This window comes from Eublepharis macularius, chromosome 7 (genome assembly GCF_028583425.1).
Source record: "Eublepharis macularius isolate TG4126 chromosome 7, MPM_Emac_v1.0, whole genome shotgun sequence".
Classification (NCBI taxonomy): Eukaryota; Metazoa; Chordata; class Lepidosauria; order Squamata; family Eublepharidae; genus Eublepharis; species Eublepharis macularius.
Genome location: NC_072796.1, coordinates 104858649 through 104877947, shown reverse-complemented (window position 1 = coordinate 104877947; position 19299 = coordinate 104858649). Strand labels below are relative to the sequence as shown.

Sequence of the window (19299 nt, the reverse complement as noted above, 5' to 3'; positions counted from 1 at the left end):
ATTATAAATATATAAATAAATAAATAAATAAATATTATGAATATATAAATAAAGTATTTATTAAATAATCACTTGAGGCATATTAAAATTGTGCTAGCAGTAGCACTTAAAAAAAGATGGTAACCTTGATTCACAGTGACAAAAGTATACAAAAATAAATAAAATTATAAAACATATTGTGTATTGAAATTGTTTGGAGGTACTTTACCCCTAAGCAGTATAAACACTTTAGGAGTATATTAGTATGTTTTAATCACAAAAGAGCGAATAGTACACAGTTCTCTTTGTGAATTATCTTAAGTACAAGAAAGAAAATTATTTTAAATAAAATATTTAAACAGCCTTGTTTTAAGATCAAGAAATATTGTTGTAAGTCACCTTGGGTCATTGTCAGAGGAGAGAAATGCAGAATGACAACTTTTTAAATACACAGACCAATTCTCCCTTAACAGATTGCTACCCCAGAATAAAGCAATACTTAAAACTTCACCACAGAACTGTAAATATACAGACAGGTTTCAAAGTTCCATAATGAGTACACTAAGAGGATTTTCTAACTGCAGTCTTTCCTGCCTTACCCATATCAGGAGACAGTTTATAAGGAGGGAATGAAGCCAGAAGAAAGTAAGCCCCAAGCTGAACACATGCAATGAAATGTTTCCTGTTAATTCATAGGGCCCTTAGAATCCCCAACTACAAAAACAAATCGATAACCGATTTCTGAAATTATTGGGCTTAGTTGCAAAAATAAAGATGAACAAAAATGTCTTCTGAACTACATTTCCCAACTGTTTTCCTCTTACCAATGTTGTTGCCAGGCTGAGTTGTAATTGGTTTTGGTGATGATGAATTTTTGGGTCTGGCTGCAATATGAGAAGGAGATGGTGTGCTGTCTCCACTGTCTCCATTAACTGCATGTATAGGGAATGAGTTCTGTACTATAGAACTTGATGGTTGATTGTCTACTCTATTACAAACATCACAAGACAAAAATCTTATCAAAATAAAATTTTAGATTAGAACCACCACATTATAATTACACAATTATCATAAAGATTCTGATGAAAACATAACAAATCATGATCAATCTGAATTGCAGTTCTCTGCTTAATAACGCTAGACAACAGCACAAAGACAGTGCAAGTCAACAAATTTACTGTAAATTACATTTGAGTGTTCATGTAAGGAATTTGTTTTTCCCCCTTAGGGCAATTACCATGAATTTACTTAATTTTTCAGTTACTGTTGAGTATTGAGTATATTTCAATTTCTCCAAACATTTCTGGTTTTGCCCAGGGGAAAAAACAAGAAGAAAAGTAGTTTTTTCTCCACGGGTTCAAAATTTCTAAAAAATTTTACATCTCTAGGAGGGTCATTCAGAGCAGGGTGCCATGTGGAACAGGGGGTTATAATGATATGCCCTGAAACACACAATATGATATATTCTGTAAACCAATTCAATCTTAACACTTTAATGGGGCAATCACATAATTACCAATGTTTTCTATAAAAGAAATCTGACCTGGAAGTGATTCTTGCAGATGCTTCTCTGTTTTCATGTAAAGCATCACCATTTTGCTGGACTTCTACTAAACAGTAAGACAAAGATTAGATTTTCCTCCCTTCATATATCAAAGGATAATAAAAGGATAATGTTTGTTTTTCCCACTTTAACTTACTGGTTAGCGAACTGCAGTTTGTAAGTGATTCTGAGTCAAGTACCAAACCATCAAGCACAATTATCAGTTCCCCTGTTTGTACCAAGCCACTCTTATTTTCCAATGAGAGTTTCAATTGTTCTTTGATATTTTCTACTAAAGAAAAACACATTACAAAAATCAGCCACTGGATAAAGCAGTTTTAAAATAAATCTAAGCTAATATTTTTAAACAGAGTTTTAGCAGTTTTACCATTCACTTCTGCAAACACTGGATCTATGTATGATGGCAAATAAGCAATTTTAACTAGTGTGATGGCCCATGTACCCAGTTATAAATATCACAAAAGTATATACTTCTTTCATAAGTATCTTCATATACCTTATCAGTTAGAGATCACAGCTATATATGTTTAATTTAAGAATATTAACGTACCCTGCATCTGGATATTAGCATACAAAAATCAACAAACTTTACAAAATACCAGTAGCAAAGATTTCTTGCAAGAGAAAAGAATCAAGTATAGGCAATTGAATCCTGAAACCAATCCCAGCCCACTGGGGCTTCTGATCTGGTCTCCAGTACTTCCCACCACCACCATTTTGCCCCTCAGCCATTCTGTCTCACACAAGCTGGGGCAAAGAAAACAAAACCTTCCCCAGTGCTCTGCTAAGATTTGGGCAGAACCCTATGCACATAATTCATTTCAGGAGTTCATTCAAGTCAGGATACTGCAGAAGGCTCTTTATTTATTTATTTATTATTTCAAATTTCTATTCTGCCCTCCCCGCGAGTGGGCTCAGGGCAGAGAACAACATATTAAAATACAAAATACAGTAAAAACAACATATTAAAATACAATAAAATCCATACACATTTAAAACAGGATGGTGGACAGCCTTCACAGGGAGGGTTAAGATTTTATACACCCTTTTTTGTCACGCCGGCAGAAGCTCAGCCTCAGCCATAGGCCTGGTGGAACACCTCTGTCTTGCAGGTCCGGCGGAAGGATAGTAGGTCCAGCCGGGCCCTGATTTCAGCAGATAGAGTGTTCCACCAGGTGGGAGCCAGGACCGAAAAGGTCCTGGCTCTAGTCTAGGCTAGGCGGGCCTCCTTGGGGCCAGGGACCACCAACAGCTGCTTGTCCCGATCGGAGTATCCTCCAGGGAATATATGGGGAGAGACGGTCCCGTAGATACGCTGGTCCCAGTCCGCACAGGGCCTTATAGGTCAATACCAGAATTTTTAGCTGTCCCATCATACAACCAACCATACAAACAGGATCAGAAAGTTCTGGCAGGGTTCTCCCATTATGCAGATCAACTATTCATTTGCCTATCCCTTGTCTCACACAAAGCAGACAAGAGGAGAATGCTGACCAATTCCTTTGTCACTGTTCACACAGATGAGAAAAGGGGACAAGATGAAATCACCTGGTATGAGTGGCAGAGGTGCTTTACACAGAACACCTGCAAAAACTTTTGCTGTTATTTGTTGAGGGCGGGGGGGATCAAAAACTTTGCTAGTTGGGAATGAGTCTATGGGGAGAACCAATACTGCTGGCTCCTATGCTCTTAAAATGTTTATAATAACATCACAATATCTAAAGAAGAAAATACAGCAAGCAGTCTTTGACATATTCAGAAAGACTAAGAGCAGTTTATTTGCTTATCAGGAAATCGGAATTTTTCCAGATTTTTCAGAACTTTTCCAGATTTATACATACACTATAGCATTTTCAACATGAAAAGAGCACAATGCCACCAGTATACAATTACTTTCACATACTGTGCTGATAAAAAGAGGAAAGCTAACTTACGAGGAATGAGTAAATTGCAACTGGGGCAAGTTGAACACATCAATACAATATATACTAAGGTAATGTTCCTTATAAAATTTGGGTTAATTAACAAAATCTAAATAAACGTGTAACTTACATCTTCTATTATGTATTTCCAAAGTTTGTTTAAGATCTACAGTGGCTTTTCCTAATAAAGCATCAGCTTTTAAAGTATGATGGCTCCACACTCTAAATTCCAAAGTGGTTTGTGGAGTCACATTCCTGTAGACAAAAAAACAAGTTTAGTTCCCCTTTCATAGTTAGAAATATGCAGCATACTACAGTTTATCTTTTTATCATAGATAATATGCAAAATAAAACAGCTAGGCTTATGCTCTATCTTTGATTTAACAAGAAAACTTAGGTATCCCAATCTACAATATCAGGCAATGCATTAGCATTTTCTGATCTTCTGTCTAGCAACCATGCACCTTTATCTGGCACTTCTTTCAACAGGACGGAGCAAACACAGTGCATTTGTGCACCAGTGGAAAGTATGTCACTTGTCTCAGATGTAGCCAGATATATAGGGAGACAGTTGCAAGTCTTGACTAAAAAGACCGTGGAGGATGCTTTTGCAGGCCCAAATCAGGGCTGGCCTTATCTCTCAGCTAAACACTGAGACATGTCAAATGAAAAATCAAGAAACACAGAACAGCACAACTTTGATGAAAGATAAAGGAGCTACAGACGAATACGCTCTCTAGTAGATTAGAAAATAGTATAATTTATATAAATACATGTATTGGAGTCAAAGTGCAAGAAACATCTGTGAATGGCAAAAAAGTCTAACTAAAAACATAAAGGTATGGTTTGAACATGTGACATACTGGTTGGGGGCCAACTGATAATCATATGTATAAGACATTAATGGGCTCAAGTACTTGCTATCCTTTAATTATCTATTTAAATCAACAGATGGGGTCCAGCAAGCTTTTTCACTCAAACTCACCTAATATTCTTTCTTATCCTTGTACCTGTCAGATATGCCTTTGGTCCATGCAGGTCCCATGATACCCAGCATAGCCTTTGTGGAAATTAAGAGACCCCCCCCCCATGCTTCACCAGCGAAAAAAGTAACCCAGTAAATAGTGTTACCATATTCTTTTAAGTTACTCAATGTTAAAAGTGTAAATGGCTATTTTTAATAAAAAGATAAAATGGAAGCAAGATTCTCTAGAAATCAGTTATAACGTATACCATATTTTTTTAAAAGTGCCATTCAGTCATAGCCCACTTATGAAAACTCCATACAGTTTTCAAGCCATGAAATATTCAAAGGTAGTTTTGCCATTGCCTGCCTCTGCATAGCGATGCTGCTCTTCCTTGGTGGACTTTCATCTAAATACTAACCAGGGCCAACCCTACTTAGCTTCTGAGATCTGACAAGATCAGGCTATCCTGGGCCATAAAATGTTGTTGAGGTGTACATCTTGCCAGGAGATTAATGATCTGATATAGGAAAGCTAAAGGGGCACCCAAGGCTTCTTTAATGTACTCCTGTATCTGAATCCAGACTTGCCAGATCTATACAGAACAAACTGCTGGGTTAATGCAGTCTTCAGGGTTGAATGGTGTGTGACTGCACCACTGATAAGCTTCTGGCCCCTAAGTTTATCAATCCACAGCATGAGAATTCATTGTTTAGACAAGATACTGATGCCCATAAGGTCATCAAGACTCAAAGCCAGAAATCTATGGTTGTGAGTGCCAAGGGCACACGGGAAGAGATGTGTCTTCATAAAGACAACAAAACCATACTACTAGTAGTAGCCCAACAATCTCAATACCTGACGTGCGGCAAGCTTCTCTTTTTAGGAAGATGCTAATGCAAATATTGGTGGCTAAACATTTCTAAACAATATTAACTATTTAGATTAGGATGCACAACTCAAAAAAGTTCTTTAGGCCATATTGGTCCTTAGAGCTAAAGGGACTTCACCAGGCCCCATCCCACAGGTTGTTTTGAGTTGTGCAACCCTGCTTTAAACAGGACTGTTTTCATCTTCACACTGTCCTGAGAAGAGGACACTTCTAAGTATGTGGAGAACGCCTTACTTATTACTGGGTAATTACAATCACCTTCTTATGGATGGGTTTTAGAAAAAAAGATTTAAAAGAGTATAGCTTTGTAATCCACCCGTTACTCATCTATGACATGTTTTCAATCCTCCAAGTACAAACAAAAGACAGACAGAAAGAAGAAAACTTGCATTCCACCTTCAATAAATAAATCAAATCAGTGACACTGGCTACAATTGCTTCTGGACTCAACTAAACCTACAGGTTTTGACTTGTAAAACTTGTATGGATTTTTTAAACCCCTTTATGATTTCAATCCCTCAAACTAGCCCAAATGGACTTGGTGTTACTTACCTTATGAAAAAGGCTATGTATTCTCTCATCCAAATTACTCAGCAATGTGAGGCTGTATTGTTTAGATGGGCTATTGCCTGACTTGGTTTTGATAGAGTCTTAATTTTTTTTAATATGTCAAGTTTCTAGTTGGCTTTAATTTGCTTGTGTTTTTTGTGAACCTCTAAGCAATGAGGAAAAGTAGTATAGAAATACAATAAATGAATAAACTAACAAGCAGCTAACAAACATCTGCAATAAAAGAATTAAAAACAATGCTACATTAAATGAATATAAAGCTCACAACACAGTTGTTCGTGAGCTTGCTTTTTCGAGTTTTAAACTTCTTCCCAATGATAGAATGGCATACAGATAGCAACCACAGTACCCTATCCTGCCAAGATGTCTTGTGGAAGAAAGGCTTACAAGATATCCAGGACTTTACATGTAGCTGGCCAGGAAGAAATTACCACCTCCCAGCTGATGTGCTGGGGTTGCCAAAACAATCACAACACTTCAGTTGATTAAAAGGGGAACCCTGGATGTCTTGCAGGAAGAAGGCTTCTTCCACAAGATATCTGACTCTCTCATTATAGCAAGCTGGGATGCTGCAGTTGCAATGGCCTCAGCTAAGAGATGCTAGAAGGGACAGATTATGGAAGCCTAGTAAGACATCCTAAAGTATGCCCCCATCTCCCACCATCACAGGCTGTATTCTCTCAATACAGATCTATTTCAAATCTGGCTTCCAGACTAATTTTGAGATTGATGGGGATTGCTACCCTTTTGTTTCTTCTGGACCTTTTAGCCATTTGATAAGACGGCCTATGGTATCCTTCTGGACTGCCTTGCACGGTAGAAGTTAGAGGCACTGAGCTTGTTGTTTCACTCCTTCCTTCCAAACGTAATCCTGAGGAACTGTTATTTTGCACCATGGCATTTATGCTTCAGAGTTTCACAGAGCCCTACTGAATCTCCTGTAAGAGATTCAATACCTGCATAAAACTACTAGCAGAAAGTATCCAGAGAATGCAGTGGGAGGTATTGCCAACATGTAAACATCCATCTCTATTTCTCCTTTTCGTTTAATCTAGGTGTGGCTGTGGAAATCCTAAACAGATACCGGAAGTCAGTAATGGACTGGGTGAGAGCTAATAAAGTTAGATTTAATCTAGATGAGAGGGAAGTACAGTGGATGAATCATGAAGGTAGTATTTAACTAGTCTATTCCACCTTGAAAATCAAGTGAGATTGCATTCTACCTTAAAGATCAGAATCATAGCTGGAGGATACTTTGCAGATCCAACTCTACATATAAATATCCAAGTGACATCTATTGTTCTTTCCACCATTTCAACTGGTGCACCTGTTGAATCCCCTTCCAGGAGCTTGATTACTGCAGTGTGATATGTACAGCTGACCTTGAGAAGTATTTGGAAATAACTTTGTTAACTCAGAGTCTGTAAAGCCTTCATCCCCTCAACTGAAAAATCTTCAGTAGCTTCCAGTTTGGGGGCAGGGGGCGGTTGCTGAAAATCAAGATGCTCACTTTGACCCAAAAAGCTTGAAACAGTCTAGGACCAGGGCATCAGAAAAGCCTCCTTCCCTGATGTGATCCTGCTCAGGAGTTAAGATTCTCATTTGAAACCCTTTCCCCAGTGAAGTGTCTTGAGAGGTTAAGAAGCTGGCGACCAGAGAAAGGACCTTCTAATGGATTATGTCCATACTGAACATGCAACAACAACAACTTTGAAAATGGTAATTAATGGCCTGGTTCTTATTTTATACTGCCGCTGAATTTCCACTGCTAATTTTTTTCAAGGTTTTTCTTGCTATTGCACTGATGCAATTTTAACTTAATTTTAATTGTAAGATGTCTTGAAGATTTTTAAAACACTGAAAGAGAATGGGATGTATTTTAGAAGTACGCTTCAATGTATTTAATTTAATAATTTTAGCCAAAAAAATAAGCATTTGTCAGTCATCAATGTGTCTTTTGACTCATTACGGGAAGCAGTTTTATTTCTTAGAGAAAGTAGGTAGTGTTCTACTGGCTTACTACTTTTTAAAAAAGGAAATAAAAGGTAAAAAGGGTTGACAGGCCCTTGCAGTTCCACAATAATCATGAACTATTTATGAAATTATGCAGGTAATATATTCACATTCAAGTAATTTAAAGCATGTTATAAAAGCTTCAAAATTTAATAAAATGAATACATAAATGGATATATGATCAAGGAATCATTACAGATATCAAATGATTACAAAAACACAAAAGGGGGAGGGAGGAAAAAAACAAATCAGACATAGATTGCTATTTGGTAGTTACCATCCTGAATCAACTATCTCATTTTTTGCTTATATTAGCAGGGAATACCAGAATCTTCTCCCTCCCCATATGTCATAACCTACTGTTTACTCTTAAGTCACTGTGCAACTATTGTGAACCACCTCATGTTATACATGGGAGGAAGGGAGAAAGAGATGCACCTGCCCAATTCACTCTGTATAGAATTATGTAAACAGTTACCAGAGATAGGAAACAAGACACAGACAAAATGGAAATATTGCTTATGCAAAAGTTCCTTTTTCTTAAGGCTTTATCTGATATGATTTAACATGTTCACTGGTATGAAGAATTTCAAATAACCTATGTGTACATATGATGCTAAGGACAGATGACTGGCCAATGTCTTAATGCTATAGCTGTTGCATTATAGGTCCCACAGGGCAAAAATTCCACTGTAAACTCTTAACGAAAAGGAAGTTTTGAAAAGTAAAAAAAACCTTTACTTACACAGTCAACTGTTCCTCCCATTTTGGATTTGACGAACTGTTAGATTTAGATGTTTTCTTAACTTCACTATCTGCTACTAGTTCTGTATAGATGGCAGTTCCACCAAACCAGTTCTTTTTTCTTTTCAGTTTGGCACTAGAAACTTAACAAAACATTTTTATAACTATTGGGAAACACTTTAGACTGGAAAACAACAAAGTTATTAAACAAGATATTTAACCATTAACAAATGGAAAGCTAACGAGGCTTGCTTTTTAGCCTCTGTTGACTAGTTCAACTCAAACAGAGCTACAGCAGGCCTACAAGCAAGTACAAAGAATGAGGTTAGAAGGACACAGCATCACATTTATTTTGTGATATGTATTCCTATGTGAATATTAAAGTAATCCTTAATACACTGTCTGGCTCACATATGGACTGCACTGAACCAGTTACAATGACAGATCTTTAACAGGATCCTGTCATCTATGAAAGCCACTACTTGTGCACTGGATCCTTGACCATCTTGGCTGTTAAAATCAAGTAAGGACCACATAAGTGAACCACTGAGCAGGTCACTATTGTAAATCAATCGCTAACGCAGGGCATTTTCCACCAGCCATTCAAACAGGCGGTTATCCAGCCGCTAATTTAAAAACCATCCCTAGACAAAAAGGTTGTGGCCAATTATCGCCCAATCTCTAATCTACCCTTTCTGTGCAAAGTGATTGAGAGAGCAGTAGCTGACCGACTCCAGTGTTCTTGGATAACTCTAGCGTTCTGGACCTTTTTCAGTCTGGATTCAGATCAGGTCATAGGCCACAGACGGCCCTAGTAGCTTTAGTGGATGATCTCCATTTGAATATAGTCAAAGGCCATGCCTTCATATTGCTCCTCTTGGATCTAACCGTAGCCTTTGACACAGTAGTCCATACCATTCTGTTGAGGCATTTAGAAACAGAAATGGGCATCAAAGGATATGCCTTCGACTGGTTTAAATCATTTCTCATGGAACAGACTCAAAGGGTTGTTATCAGAGATCAGCTGTCTCCAGAATGGGAACTATTTTGCGGGGTTCCGCAGGGCACAAACTTATCTCCCATGTTATTCAACCTCTATGTAAAGCCTTTAGGAGAACTCATTCACAAGTATGGAGTGAGATGTCATCAATATGCAGATGACACCCAACTCTTTATCTCACTATCCCCACAGGATTCAGTAGATATCTTGGATCGCTGCTTGTCAGCTGTGGTCAAATGGCTGAAAACAAACTAATTGAAACTGAACCCAGACAAGACGGAAATGACGCTTGTTGGGAAGGCAGAGATCTTGAAGGACACTGTGCTCCCCTCTTTCAATGGAGTTCATCTAACCCTTGTAGATTCAGTTATGAGCCTACGGGTTATACTGGATCCAGTGCTACTACTAGAAAAGCAAGTTAAGGCAGCTGCAAAAAATGCTTTCTACAACCTCACTCTAGCCTTTCTACAACCTCACTCTAGCTTCCTATCTTGACATGGCTGCCCTGGCCACCCGGATCCATCCTATGGTAACATCAAGACTTGACTATTGTAATGCACTATACAAAGGTCTCCCGTCTAAGTTAACTCCAATTGGTGCAAAACGCTGCAGCTCAGCAGTTATCAGGAACAAGCAGGAGCATCATTACCATCCTGCAGTCACTCCCTTGGCTACCTATCAGTTACCGTGCTCAGTTCAAGGTATTGATTATCACATATAAAGCTCTTCACGGCCTTAGTCCAGCATACATATGTGGCTGCTTCTCTCTTTATGTTCCTCCATGGCAGCATCACTCATCCGAACAGAGTCTCCCTCAGGTGCCACCCTGCACATGGGCAATATCAACAGCTGCCAGTACTTGTAGATTCTCTGTGGTAGTCCCTACCCTATGGAACAGCCTGCCTGAGGAAGTCAGGACAGCCCCCACTCTCCTGGCTTTCCACAAAAGATGCAAAACTGAATTATTCAAAAGTGCTTTCTATACTAGTTTGGTGTAGTGGTTAAGAGCAGCGGGACTCTAATCTGGAGAACAGGGTTTCATTTCCCACTCCTCTGCTTGAAGCCAGCTGGGTGACCTTGGGCTAGTCTCAGCTCTCTGGGGCTCTCCCACTCCTACACATCTCACAGAGTGATTGTTGTTAGGATAATAATAATATACTTTGTAAACGGCTCTAAGTGGGTGCTAAATTGGGCGGTATATAAATTGAATGTTGTTATCGTTGTTGTTACTCAGACAGGTGGGCTGTATTGTAGAGAGGGGGTTGTACGGAGGGGGTCTCAGATGCTTCACTAACTAGTTAGGGACCATAGACTTCACCACTATATTGCCTTATGTCCTATCTGTTGCTTTAAGTATATGCTCCTATGTGCTACCTGTGCTTCAAGTATGATCCTACTGGGTAGTTATATGTTGTCTCATGTCAGTTCTAGAATTGCTTGAGCTCTGTTTCAGCATTTCTTTAACTCTGTATTGGACTCTTGCTAATGCTACGTCTTTGTAAACTTGTATTTATTTACCCTATGGCACTGTTTATGGAAATGTCCTTGATACTGATTGTAGTACTCTCACACTACATCATTGGCCTTGAGTGTCAGTGAGAAAGGAGGACTATAAATCACACAAATAAAATAAAAATAAATAATAAATCTGACATCTCATCATAAAAGTCAGTGAAAGAGCAAGATTTGGGTCCAGTATCATCTTAAAGACCAACTAGTTTTCCAGGGTATGAGCTTTCAAGAGTCAGAGCTGCCTTTGGCAGAACAGAACTCTGACTCTCAAAAGCTCATACCCTGGGAATCTAACTGGTCTTTAAGGAGCTACTGGAACCTGATCTTGCTCTTCTACTATAGATTAGGGGTGTGCAGCCCGAAAAGATTTGGGTTTCCCGCTTCCAGTAAACCCGAAGCGGGGGAAAAATTCAAAAATACCATAATGGTATTTTACTTGCTTCGGAATGAAGTGAAAGGGGGCATACTGAAGTGAAAGGGGGCAACTCCTCCACCCCCAGGGCAACCCCTCCACTCCCCACCCACTTAACTGGCCAGAGGGAGAGCAGGAGGGTCATCAGCTGGGTGGCGGGTTGCCGCTGCCGCGGTGGTGATGGTGGCAGCGGCGGCAGCACAAAGCTGCTGTGACAGCCTGGAGCCAGCCGGCTCCTCTGCAAATGCTCTCCTCTTACAAATGCTTCGGAAAGCTTTGATTTGGGATATCCAAATTGTGGCCAGCATACTGGCTTTGATTCGGAAATCCCGAATTTTTATGGATCGGGTCCAATTTGGGCATTTTTTCTGAATCAGAATCCCGAACTGCAAACCCCTACTATAGATCAGGACAGCTACCCACCCAAAACTATCTTCAAGGTCACTGAAAATATCAGATGCTGAGCAAGGAGAAAGAAAAATCTTTATCTTTCATCCTTACTGCTTTCCTTTTATAATTAATCACTTAATTTTCAGACATGCCTCCAAACAGTAAAATACCACAACGTTGCAAGTCCAGCAATTTTGGTTGTTCTTCTACATTTAAAGAATAACATGAATACAATAAGTCCATAGAAACAATAGCTAACATAGTTTTTTGCTGGTTTTATCCAGCCTTCAGCAAAGATTGGAAATTACAGAACAGTAATATATATGACTAGTTTACAGCTTGTGGCAACAGGAAAATTGTTGCTCTAGCCAACACTATCTCCTAGTAAATGCCTCAAAAGTTGTACGTCTGGACGCAGAATACTCTATATTTTCCTTTTTACCTAAATCAGAATGAACCACTTTAAGTAGCTGCAAGGGAATGTGTACTGACTGGATGAACAGAAGCCTTCTCCTTCTCCTTTAACAGTGATGTCAATAGCATATAATTTTCACTTGTAGTTCAAAGGCTATATTCTCCTCTCAGCAAAGGTGTTTTTTCCTCCAACAACAGCTATCCAGCATGGAATGTTTTATAAATACGTTGTTATGGCAACATAGCTACAAATCTTTACAGCTATTCTGAACAAGAAACCACTAGAAAAGAAAGAAATCCAAGCACCTTTACATTTACAAGTGCCAGATAGCAGTTTATCTATATAATCTATTGCCTCCCCCAGAATTCCCACATACCTTCCTTCCTGAAGAATGTACTTTTTATTTATCGCAACTGAATCCTAGAATGTTCCCTCCATGTTAGATCTCTTACACTGGACAGAAATGAAGCATATCCACAGAGTTAACATAACAAGACAGCTAAACTAATTTATTACGTTTAGCTCGGACTGTCTTCTTTCATACTTTTGCAACGTTCACTGAAAATTTCATACTTTCATAACATGCCAGTTAAGATCTGCTCTCAAGCCCTGCTCTCTGTGCCCCTGCCTTCAGAGTTGGGGCAGGTACTAGTAACTAAAGACAGGGCATTTTCTTTTCACCTCAGGAATACCCTCTCCCTCGAGGCATACCTGGCACCAGCCAAAACATATCTTTTTACCTAGGCTTTTAATGAGGGGGGGGGGGTTGAACAAGCTTTCTAATGGTCTGCTTCTGCTTTAGGGATAGTTTTTATGCTGACCAGTGGCTTCTTTTTGGTGTAGTGGTTAAGAGCACAGGACTCTAATCTGGAGAACCAGGTCTGATTCCCCACTCCTCCACTTGAAGCCAGCTGGGTGACCTTCGGTCAGTCACAGCTTCTAGGAGCTCTCTCAGCCCCACCCACCTCACAGGGTGTTTTGTTGTGGAGATAATAACATACTTTGTAAACCACTCTGAGTAGGCATTAAGTTGTCCTGAAGGGCGGTATATAAATCTAATGTTGTTGTTATTTGTTAATAATTTTTAATATGGTGATGTTGTTTTAATTGTAAGCCGTCTCAAGCAAGATTCTGAGGCAGCATAGAAATATCCTTAAATAAATAAATAAACAAACAAATAAAATCAAAAAGCTTTACAATCAAAAGAAAAAAACAGAATTACAGTTAATCCAATCAGTAAGTAAAATCCATTTTCCAGTAAAAACAAATAGAACAGAAAAATATCCTCAAAAGAAGCAAGTTTGGCAACCGCTACAAAAAATTATAATAAAAGAGCTTTTTGCACAGCCTCTGGCAGCCCTGTACAGAAACAGGACTGTTACTGAAAAGGTAGATATATAAATGTCATAGCCAGCAGACCTGCTGTGCAGACCCAAGATAACAAGTGAACACCTAGATGTTCTTATCATTTAAGAACTAGTGAGTTTTTAGATGAGGAATATAGTGCTAAAGGACTTCTGGTTTTTATGAGTTTGCTTTATTACCCAACACAATCCAATAAAATACCAATAATGCCAATGATAGCAATTTATGTAAATCAGGATATTGGCACATACCCTTCAGAAACATTTTGAGCATGGCATTTTTGAAATTAAGGTCCAGTGAATCCAATGATATGCCACACACCAAAGTATCGTAACTGAGAAACTTACATATGTTATTGGAATAAAAAATAGATTGCTATCCAGTCCCAAATTAAGACTGGGGAGGCAAACACAGATTGGCTATATATCTTTTATAGCACTCTCTTCAAAGCCAACCTCTACTTCGGAAAAAAATGGGTGAATAAGACTAGGTTCTCTCTATAATAAAGCTACTCCGCACCAACATAGTATCAGGACAGAATCCATCTGGATAGCTAGATATATAATTTCTAGAAATTTTGAAAGCAGGGGGCAATTGTTACATGGGGGAAATCAATATATATGCAATAGTTTCTTATTAAATCTAACATAACTATGTATATGTTTAACTTAAATAGTTCATAAAGTACTATTTGGTCTACACATGAATGAAAAATTATTTAAAATACCCTACAGTACAGCTTCAATCTGCAGTACAAAAAGATAGTTATGCAGTTCTGGTCAGTTTAAGAAATACAAAACAGAAACCACTACTTACTCTACTAAACACAAATGAGATTTTATTATCTAGGCTTAGAAACCCTATGTGGACCTCAGCAATGCCACAGAAAATAGAAGAATTTTTTCGAGAGAGAAAATGTTCAGAAAATAAACATCACTATCATGTAGCAACGCATTTGGATATTCCAATACATTTTATCTTTTGTTCAATGCTACTTCATCATCATATGCTACAAGTATCACAGTAACTGTACAAATTAGCATCCTTTATTAGATTTTAATATCCCATTAAAGTCCAGTAAATAATATATCTTTGAAAATAATAGCATAACTCTAACAAAATCAGTACCTGAAAGATATCTATCTTAAGTAACAGGTCCTAGAAAATGAAAAGTTTGCCTGACCTTAATCAAATTTCTGAATTTTTTCATGTCCATTTGTTCCTTATTTTGTCTTGAATTTCAAACATTTTTCACTATGTTTAACTTGACTTAGAAGACTGAATAATCTAAGACAATTAATCACCAAGGTGTCTAATAGTGCAATCCTAAACAGAGTTATTTCAGACTACGCCCATTGATTTCCACGGGCTTAAGATTGTTGTTACTCTTCTCAGGACTGCTCTGTAAGACTGCTTTGCAAAAAATACGTGGCATTATGTTGCAGGAAGAATAGGTATGAGACTACCGGACTGCATTTATACACCAAATATCTGGGTTTTGTTCCATATTATGCAAGTGTTTTCCAACACAGAGTCCTAGTATTTTACTTGTTTAGTAATCCAATCAAATGCTATCCTATAACCACTATATTAATACACCTGAATCGAAGATACATTGCTGTGGGAATTTTAGGTGTAACAATATTTTATAGTGTTTTGTGGGTTGGACTAGGCTCTGGGAGACATAGGTTTCATGGAATTTCAATGGATGGCTTTCCTCCAATCTCTCTCACTTAGTCTAACAGTCAGGGTTGATGTTGTGAAGATAAAACTGAGGAGGAAACACTGTTTTAAGCCACTTTTGGCCACACAGGAGAGAGAAATAGGGAAAAATATCTAAATAAATATATCTAAACATGTTTAACAAATAGTTCAGTCATTCTGAAAGAGAAAATATTTTATAAAGAATATCTATCTCATTTTTTTCATTGTTTACCATTTGAAACAGAATAGAAAACTCCAAACTTTTCTCCCCCTGCCCTCCATGTTTCTAGTAAAATTGTGCTTGAAAATATTCAAGAGATATGAAGCTATCTAAATATCCATTTTTCAGGACTTTTGTGAAAGTAGTATAGCAGAATCTCACCATTCACAGGGCAGCTGTTCCCAGAATCACTGCAAATGGCAAACTCTGCAAAAACTAAGAAGGATGGACTGCGAGACCAAAACGGTCTAGAAAAGCACCCATGCTCTCCCCCACTATCTCCCCCTGCCTCTCATCCAATGAAGCGAGGCCTAGCCCAGGCAAATTGAGAGTGGCACCTGGCTTGGCCACAGCATCATTACCAGCCAAGCACCCACCATGTGGGTGGGGAAACAAGATTGCCTGGTTCCACCATGCTGCAAGCCTGATCAGAATTAAGCACTTGCAGCATTTTGAAATGGCCACATTCCAATATAAAATGGTGTTGGCACCCGCAGGTAAGACTCATTGGTGCTGTGACCACTGTTTTGGTCCTAAATAATCATGAAGAGGCCGGGGGTTAAGCCAGATCTTTCTTCCTCTTCATACTTCAACAGCACACAAAGCTAGAGGGGTCATATGCTCAGGGCTAAAAGTAAGGTAGGTAAAGGTAGTCCCCCGTGCAAGCTCCGAGTCATTACTGACCCATGGGGGGATGTCACATCACAACGTTTTCTTGGCAGACTTTTAATGGGGTGGTTTGCCATTGCCTTCCCCAGTCATCTACACTTCACCCCCAGGAAACTGGGCATTCATTTTACCGACCTCGGAAGGAAGGAAGGCTGAGTCAACCTTGAGCCAGCTACCTGAACCCAGCTTCCGCCAGGATCGAACTCAGGTTGTGAGCAGAGCTTGGGCTGCAGTACTGCAGCTTACCACCCTGCGCCATGGGGCTCAGGGCTAGCCACATTATATGGTCAAGCCATGGACCACAAATAAGTGAAATCACGACTGGTAAATCTGCTAATAGTGAGGGTCTACTGTATCAGAGTACACACAGAATAAGAAAAAATGTATTCCCATCAAACAAATAGGTATCTAAATTGATACTTCAGATATTTATATAAAATATTAGTAGATTTTGAAAGGAACAGGAAAGAATTCTACTTTAAGTTAACCTAGATAACTTCATGTCTCTTTTTTCAAATTTTAAAAGATGCTCTGAATATTTCCAACAGAAACACTCCTAAATGTACATATTGAGCCCCTACTGATAAACTGTAAACTAAATTTATGAGTGATTACAAACTTATTAAAACAAAATGAAATGCAAGATGTCCAATATACTGTTTCAATTGTTCTGCAGGTGAAAGAAAAGATATATTTGAAGAAAAGGCAACAAACTAAAGTAGATAACAGAGTTTGGCAGTTTTCCACACTGGAAAATATGGAAACTATTGTTATTAACATGAAAGCCTTGACACAAACACTATTTATTCTAATGTTCGCTTAAATCATTTTGCCTTCTTAGATCTTGACTGAACTAGTCAAGAATATACAGAAACATAATACGCTGCTTATTTGTGAAGCAATTGTAGACAGCTTCTTGTTATTTCCAAGCAAGCTTAAGGACCTATATCGGCTGAGGAATGAAAGAAATAAAATAAATACCTTGAAGTAATTCCAAAAGGAACAATTTGTCCCTCATCATCAATAGAAGAAACAAAGGAAAGCCACACTTTATTAGGGTTTTTGCATTACCTGCATGCCTCTTCAAAGGCAACCAACCCCAAAACAATCCCACAACTTTCTCTTTGCCCAATTTTTTTTTCCAAAATATATAGAGACTAGGCATCCAAACTATGTAGGTGTAATTCCTATTTTCCATTTGAAGGGCTAGATTTAGCACAGGAAAAGGATACACTGCAAGTGAGGAAATATACTTCAGCCACTACTTATTGGGAGCAATTTCTAGGAAAGTAGCTAATTCTAAATTTATACTGAACAGGGGCAGAACAAACATTTCATGCATAATGTACAGATTTTTACTTACTAATTACTTGCAACTGTAGTCTTCCATTACAATTATTACTGATTCCAGATCTTGGGGAGGCTGTAGCCATGTCAGTGGCAGCAACTTCAGCCTATTTTTTTAAAAAAAGAATATTTGAATATGTACACATACCAATAATTCAACTGAATTATCTAGCACAATATGCTATTAATAACCAGTTAATCAAATATAGGCAGTCACTATCCACCAACATTTCAAGTTTTGTACTGTTTCATACAAACATTTAAGTGATATTTACAAATAAGACTTCAAAATGTGCTAGAAACTCTAAAATATATTTAACATTATATCCTATTGCATTTTCACAGTCAGCCTTGCAAATTAGTTCAAAATATCAACTAGTCATCAAAAACATAACTGATCACCTGCCATACCTATCAATTATTAATAGAAGTGACATGTATTAGTCAAGATCCTCATCATTCCAACCATTCTACCTGTTCTCTATCTCTCATGGCCACCAATATAAGTATCTATATTTACCCTTTCCCACTCAAGCACTCTTTCACCTACCCTAAGCTCCCCCACCCCACTCTCTCCAAAATGGATAGCAGAATACCACCAAATAAAAATCTGTTCACAGCCATTTATCAGCTTTTACTGCAATAAACAGTGCCAGCAATACCTACACTAGTGGCCAAAATTGTGGAAACCTTTTGGGGAAAGTGCATTTTTGAGGTTTGATGGCTCATAACACCACTTTTTTTGGAGTAATACCATAAAATTATATATCAATGGAAAGAGAATTTAATCAAGAATGTAATGCAACAAAGTTTGTTCAATTATCTGTATTCTATCAAATGTTATAGCCAAAGAACCAGGAAAAGGAAGCACAACTTGCTTAGGTTGATATGAAGTAGCTTTCCTTCATTTGAATGTAGCCAATGAGCATGAGTCTTTAGAGAGCCAATCAGGTGTCATCTTGTTTTGGCAATAAGCCAATCAGGTCACAGTAGGATTCAGCTATTGATGTCATGTATTGGAGCTGAGAGGAGGTCATTTGTCAGTGTGTTATGTGATTGCTATCAAGTTGGTTGTTTTGTTTTGTATTCTTCCATTTAGTGAGCTTGTAAAACATAATAAACCTAATAAAACATAATAAAATTAAAGAAATGACACAAAGAGTTGACTGGTCACCCAGAAAGCGATGTAAAATAGTACTGTTAAGTGAACAAGGCTACAGTTATGAAGAAATTAGAAGAAAAATCAGTGGAAACTTAACCAAAGGTGGCATTTCTAAATTTTTAAAGAGGTATAAGGCAACTCAGTCACTACAAAACCAGACTGCTAAAGACAGGAAAAGGTGCACACAAGCAAGGGATGATAGAAGAATTGAGAGACTGAGCCTAGGTGACAGAAAAAAATCATCGGGGTGTATACAGAATGAAATGGCGCAATTCAATGTGAAGTTGAGTGCAAGGACTGTTTGGCGCAGACTGGAGGAATTTGGTCTTAATGCTAGAATTCCATGAAAAAAACCATTGTTATTTCTCAAACAAAGGTTGAAAAGATTAAACTGGGCTAAAACCCATGTTAACTGGACAGCGGAACAATGGGACAGTGTTATTTGGAGTGATGA

At 38.2% G+C, this 19299-nt stretch overlaps 1 protein-coding gene across 2 annotated transcripts in view; it reads right to left on the bottom strand.

Moving 5' to 3' along the window:
* Positions 1 to 19299, bottom strand: part of WWP1 (WW domain containing E3 ubiquitin protein ligase 1) — a 90533-nt gene that overhangs the window by 49472 nt on the left and 21762 nt on the right. Inside the window, exons 2-7 of one of the 2 annotated variants that reach the window (XM_054984500.1) lie at positions 17700 to 17790; positions 8651 to 8792; positions 3596 to 3720; positions 1680 to 1814; positions 1523 to 1589; positions 804 to 967 (exon numbers count right to left, since the gene is read on the bottom strand). In XM_054984500.1, coding sequence (XP_054840475.1) covers positions 804 to 967; positions 1523 to 1589; positions 1680 to 1814; positions 3596 to 3720; positions 8651 to 8792; positions 17700 to 17769 — 703 coding nt within the window. In that variant the 5' untranslated portion in view covers positions 17770 to 17790. The remainder of the gene's footprint in view (positions 1 to 803; positions 968 to 1522; positions 1590 to 1679; positions 1815 to 3595; positions 3721 to 8650; positions 8793 to 17699; positions 17791 to 19299) is intronic. The other variant, XM_054984501.1, reaches the window with a different exon arrangement.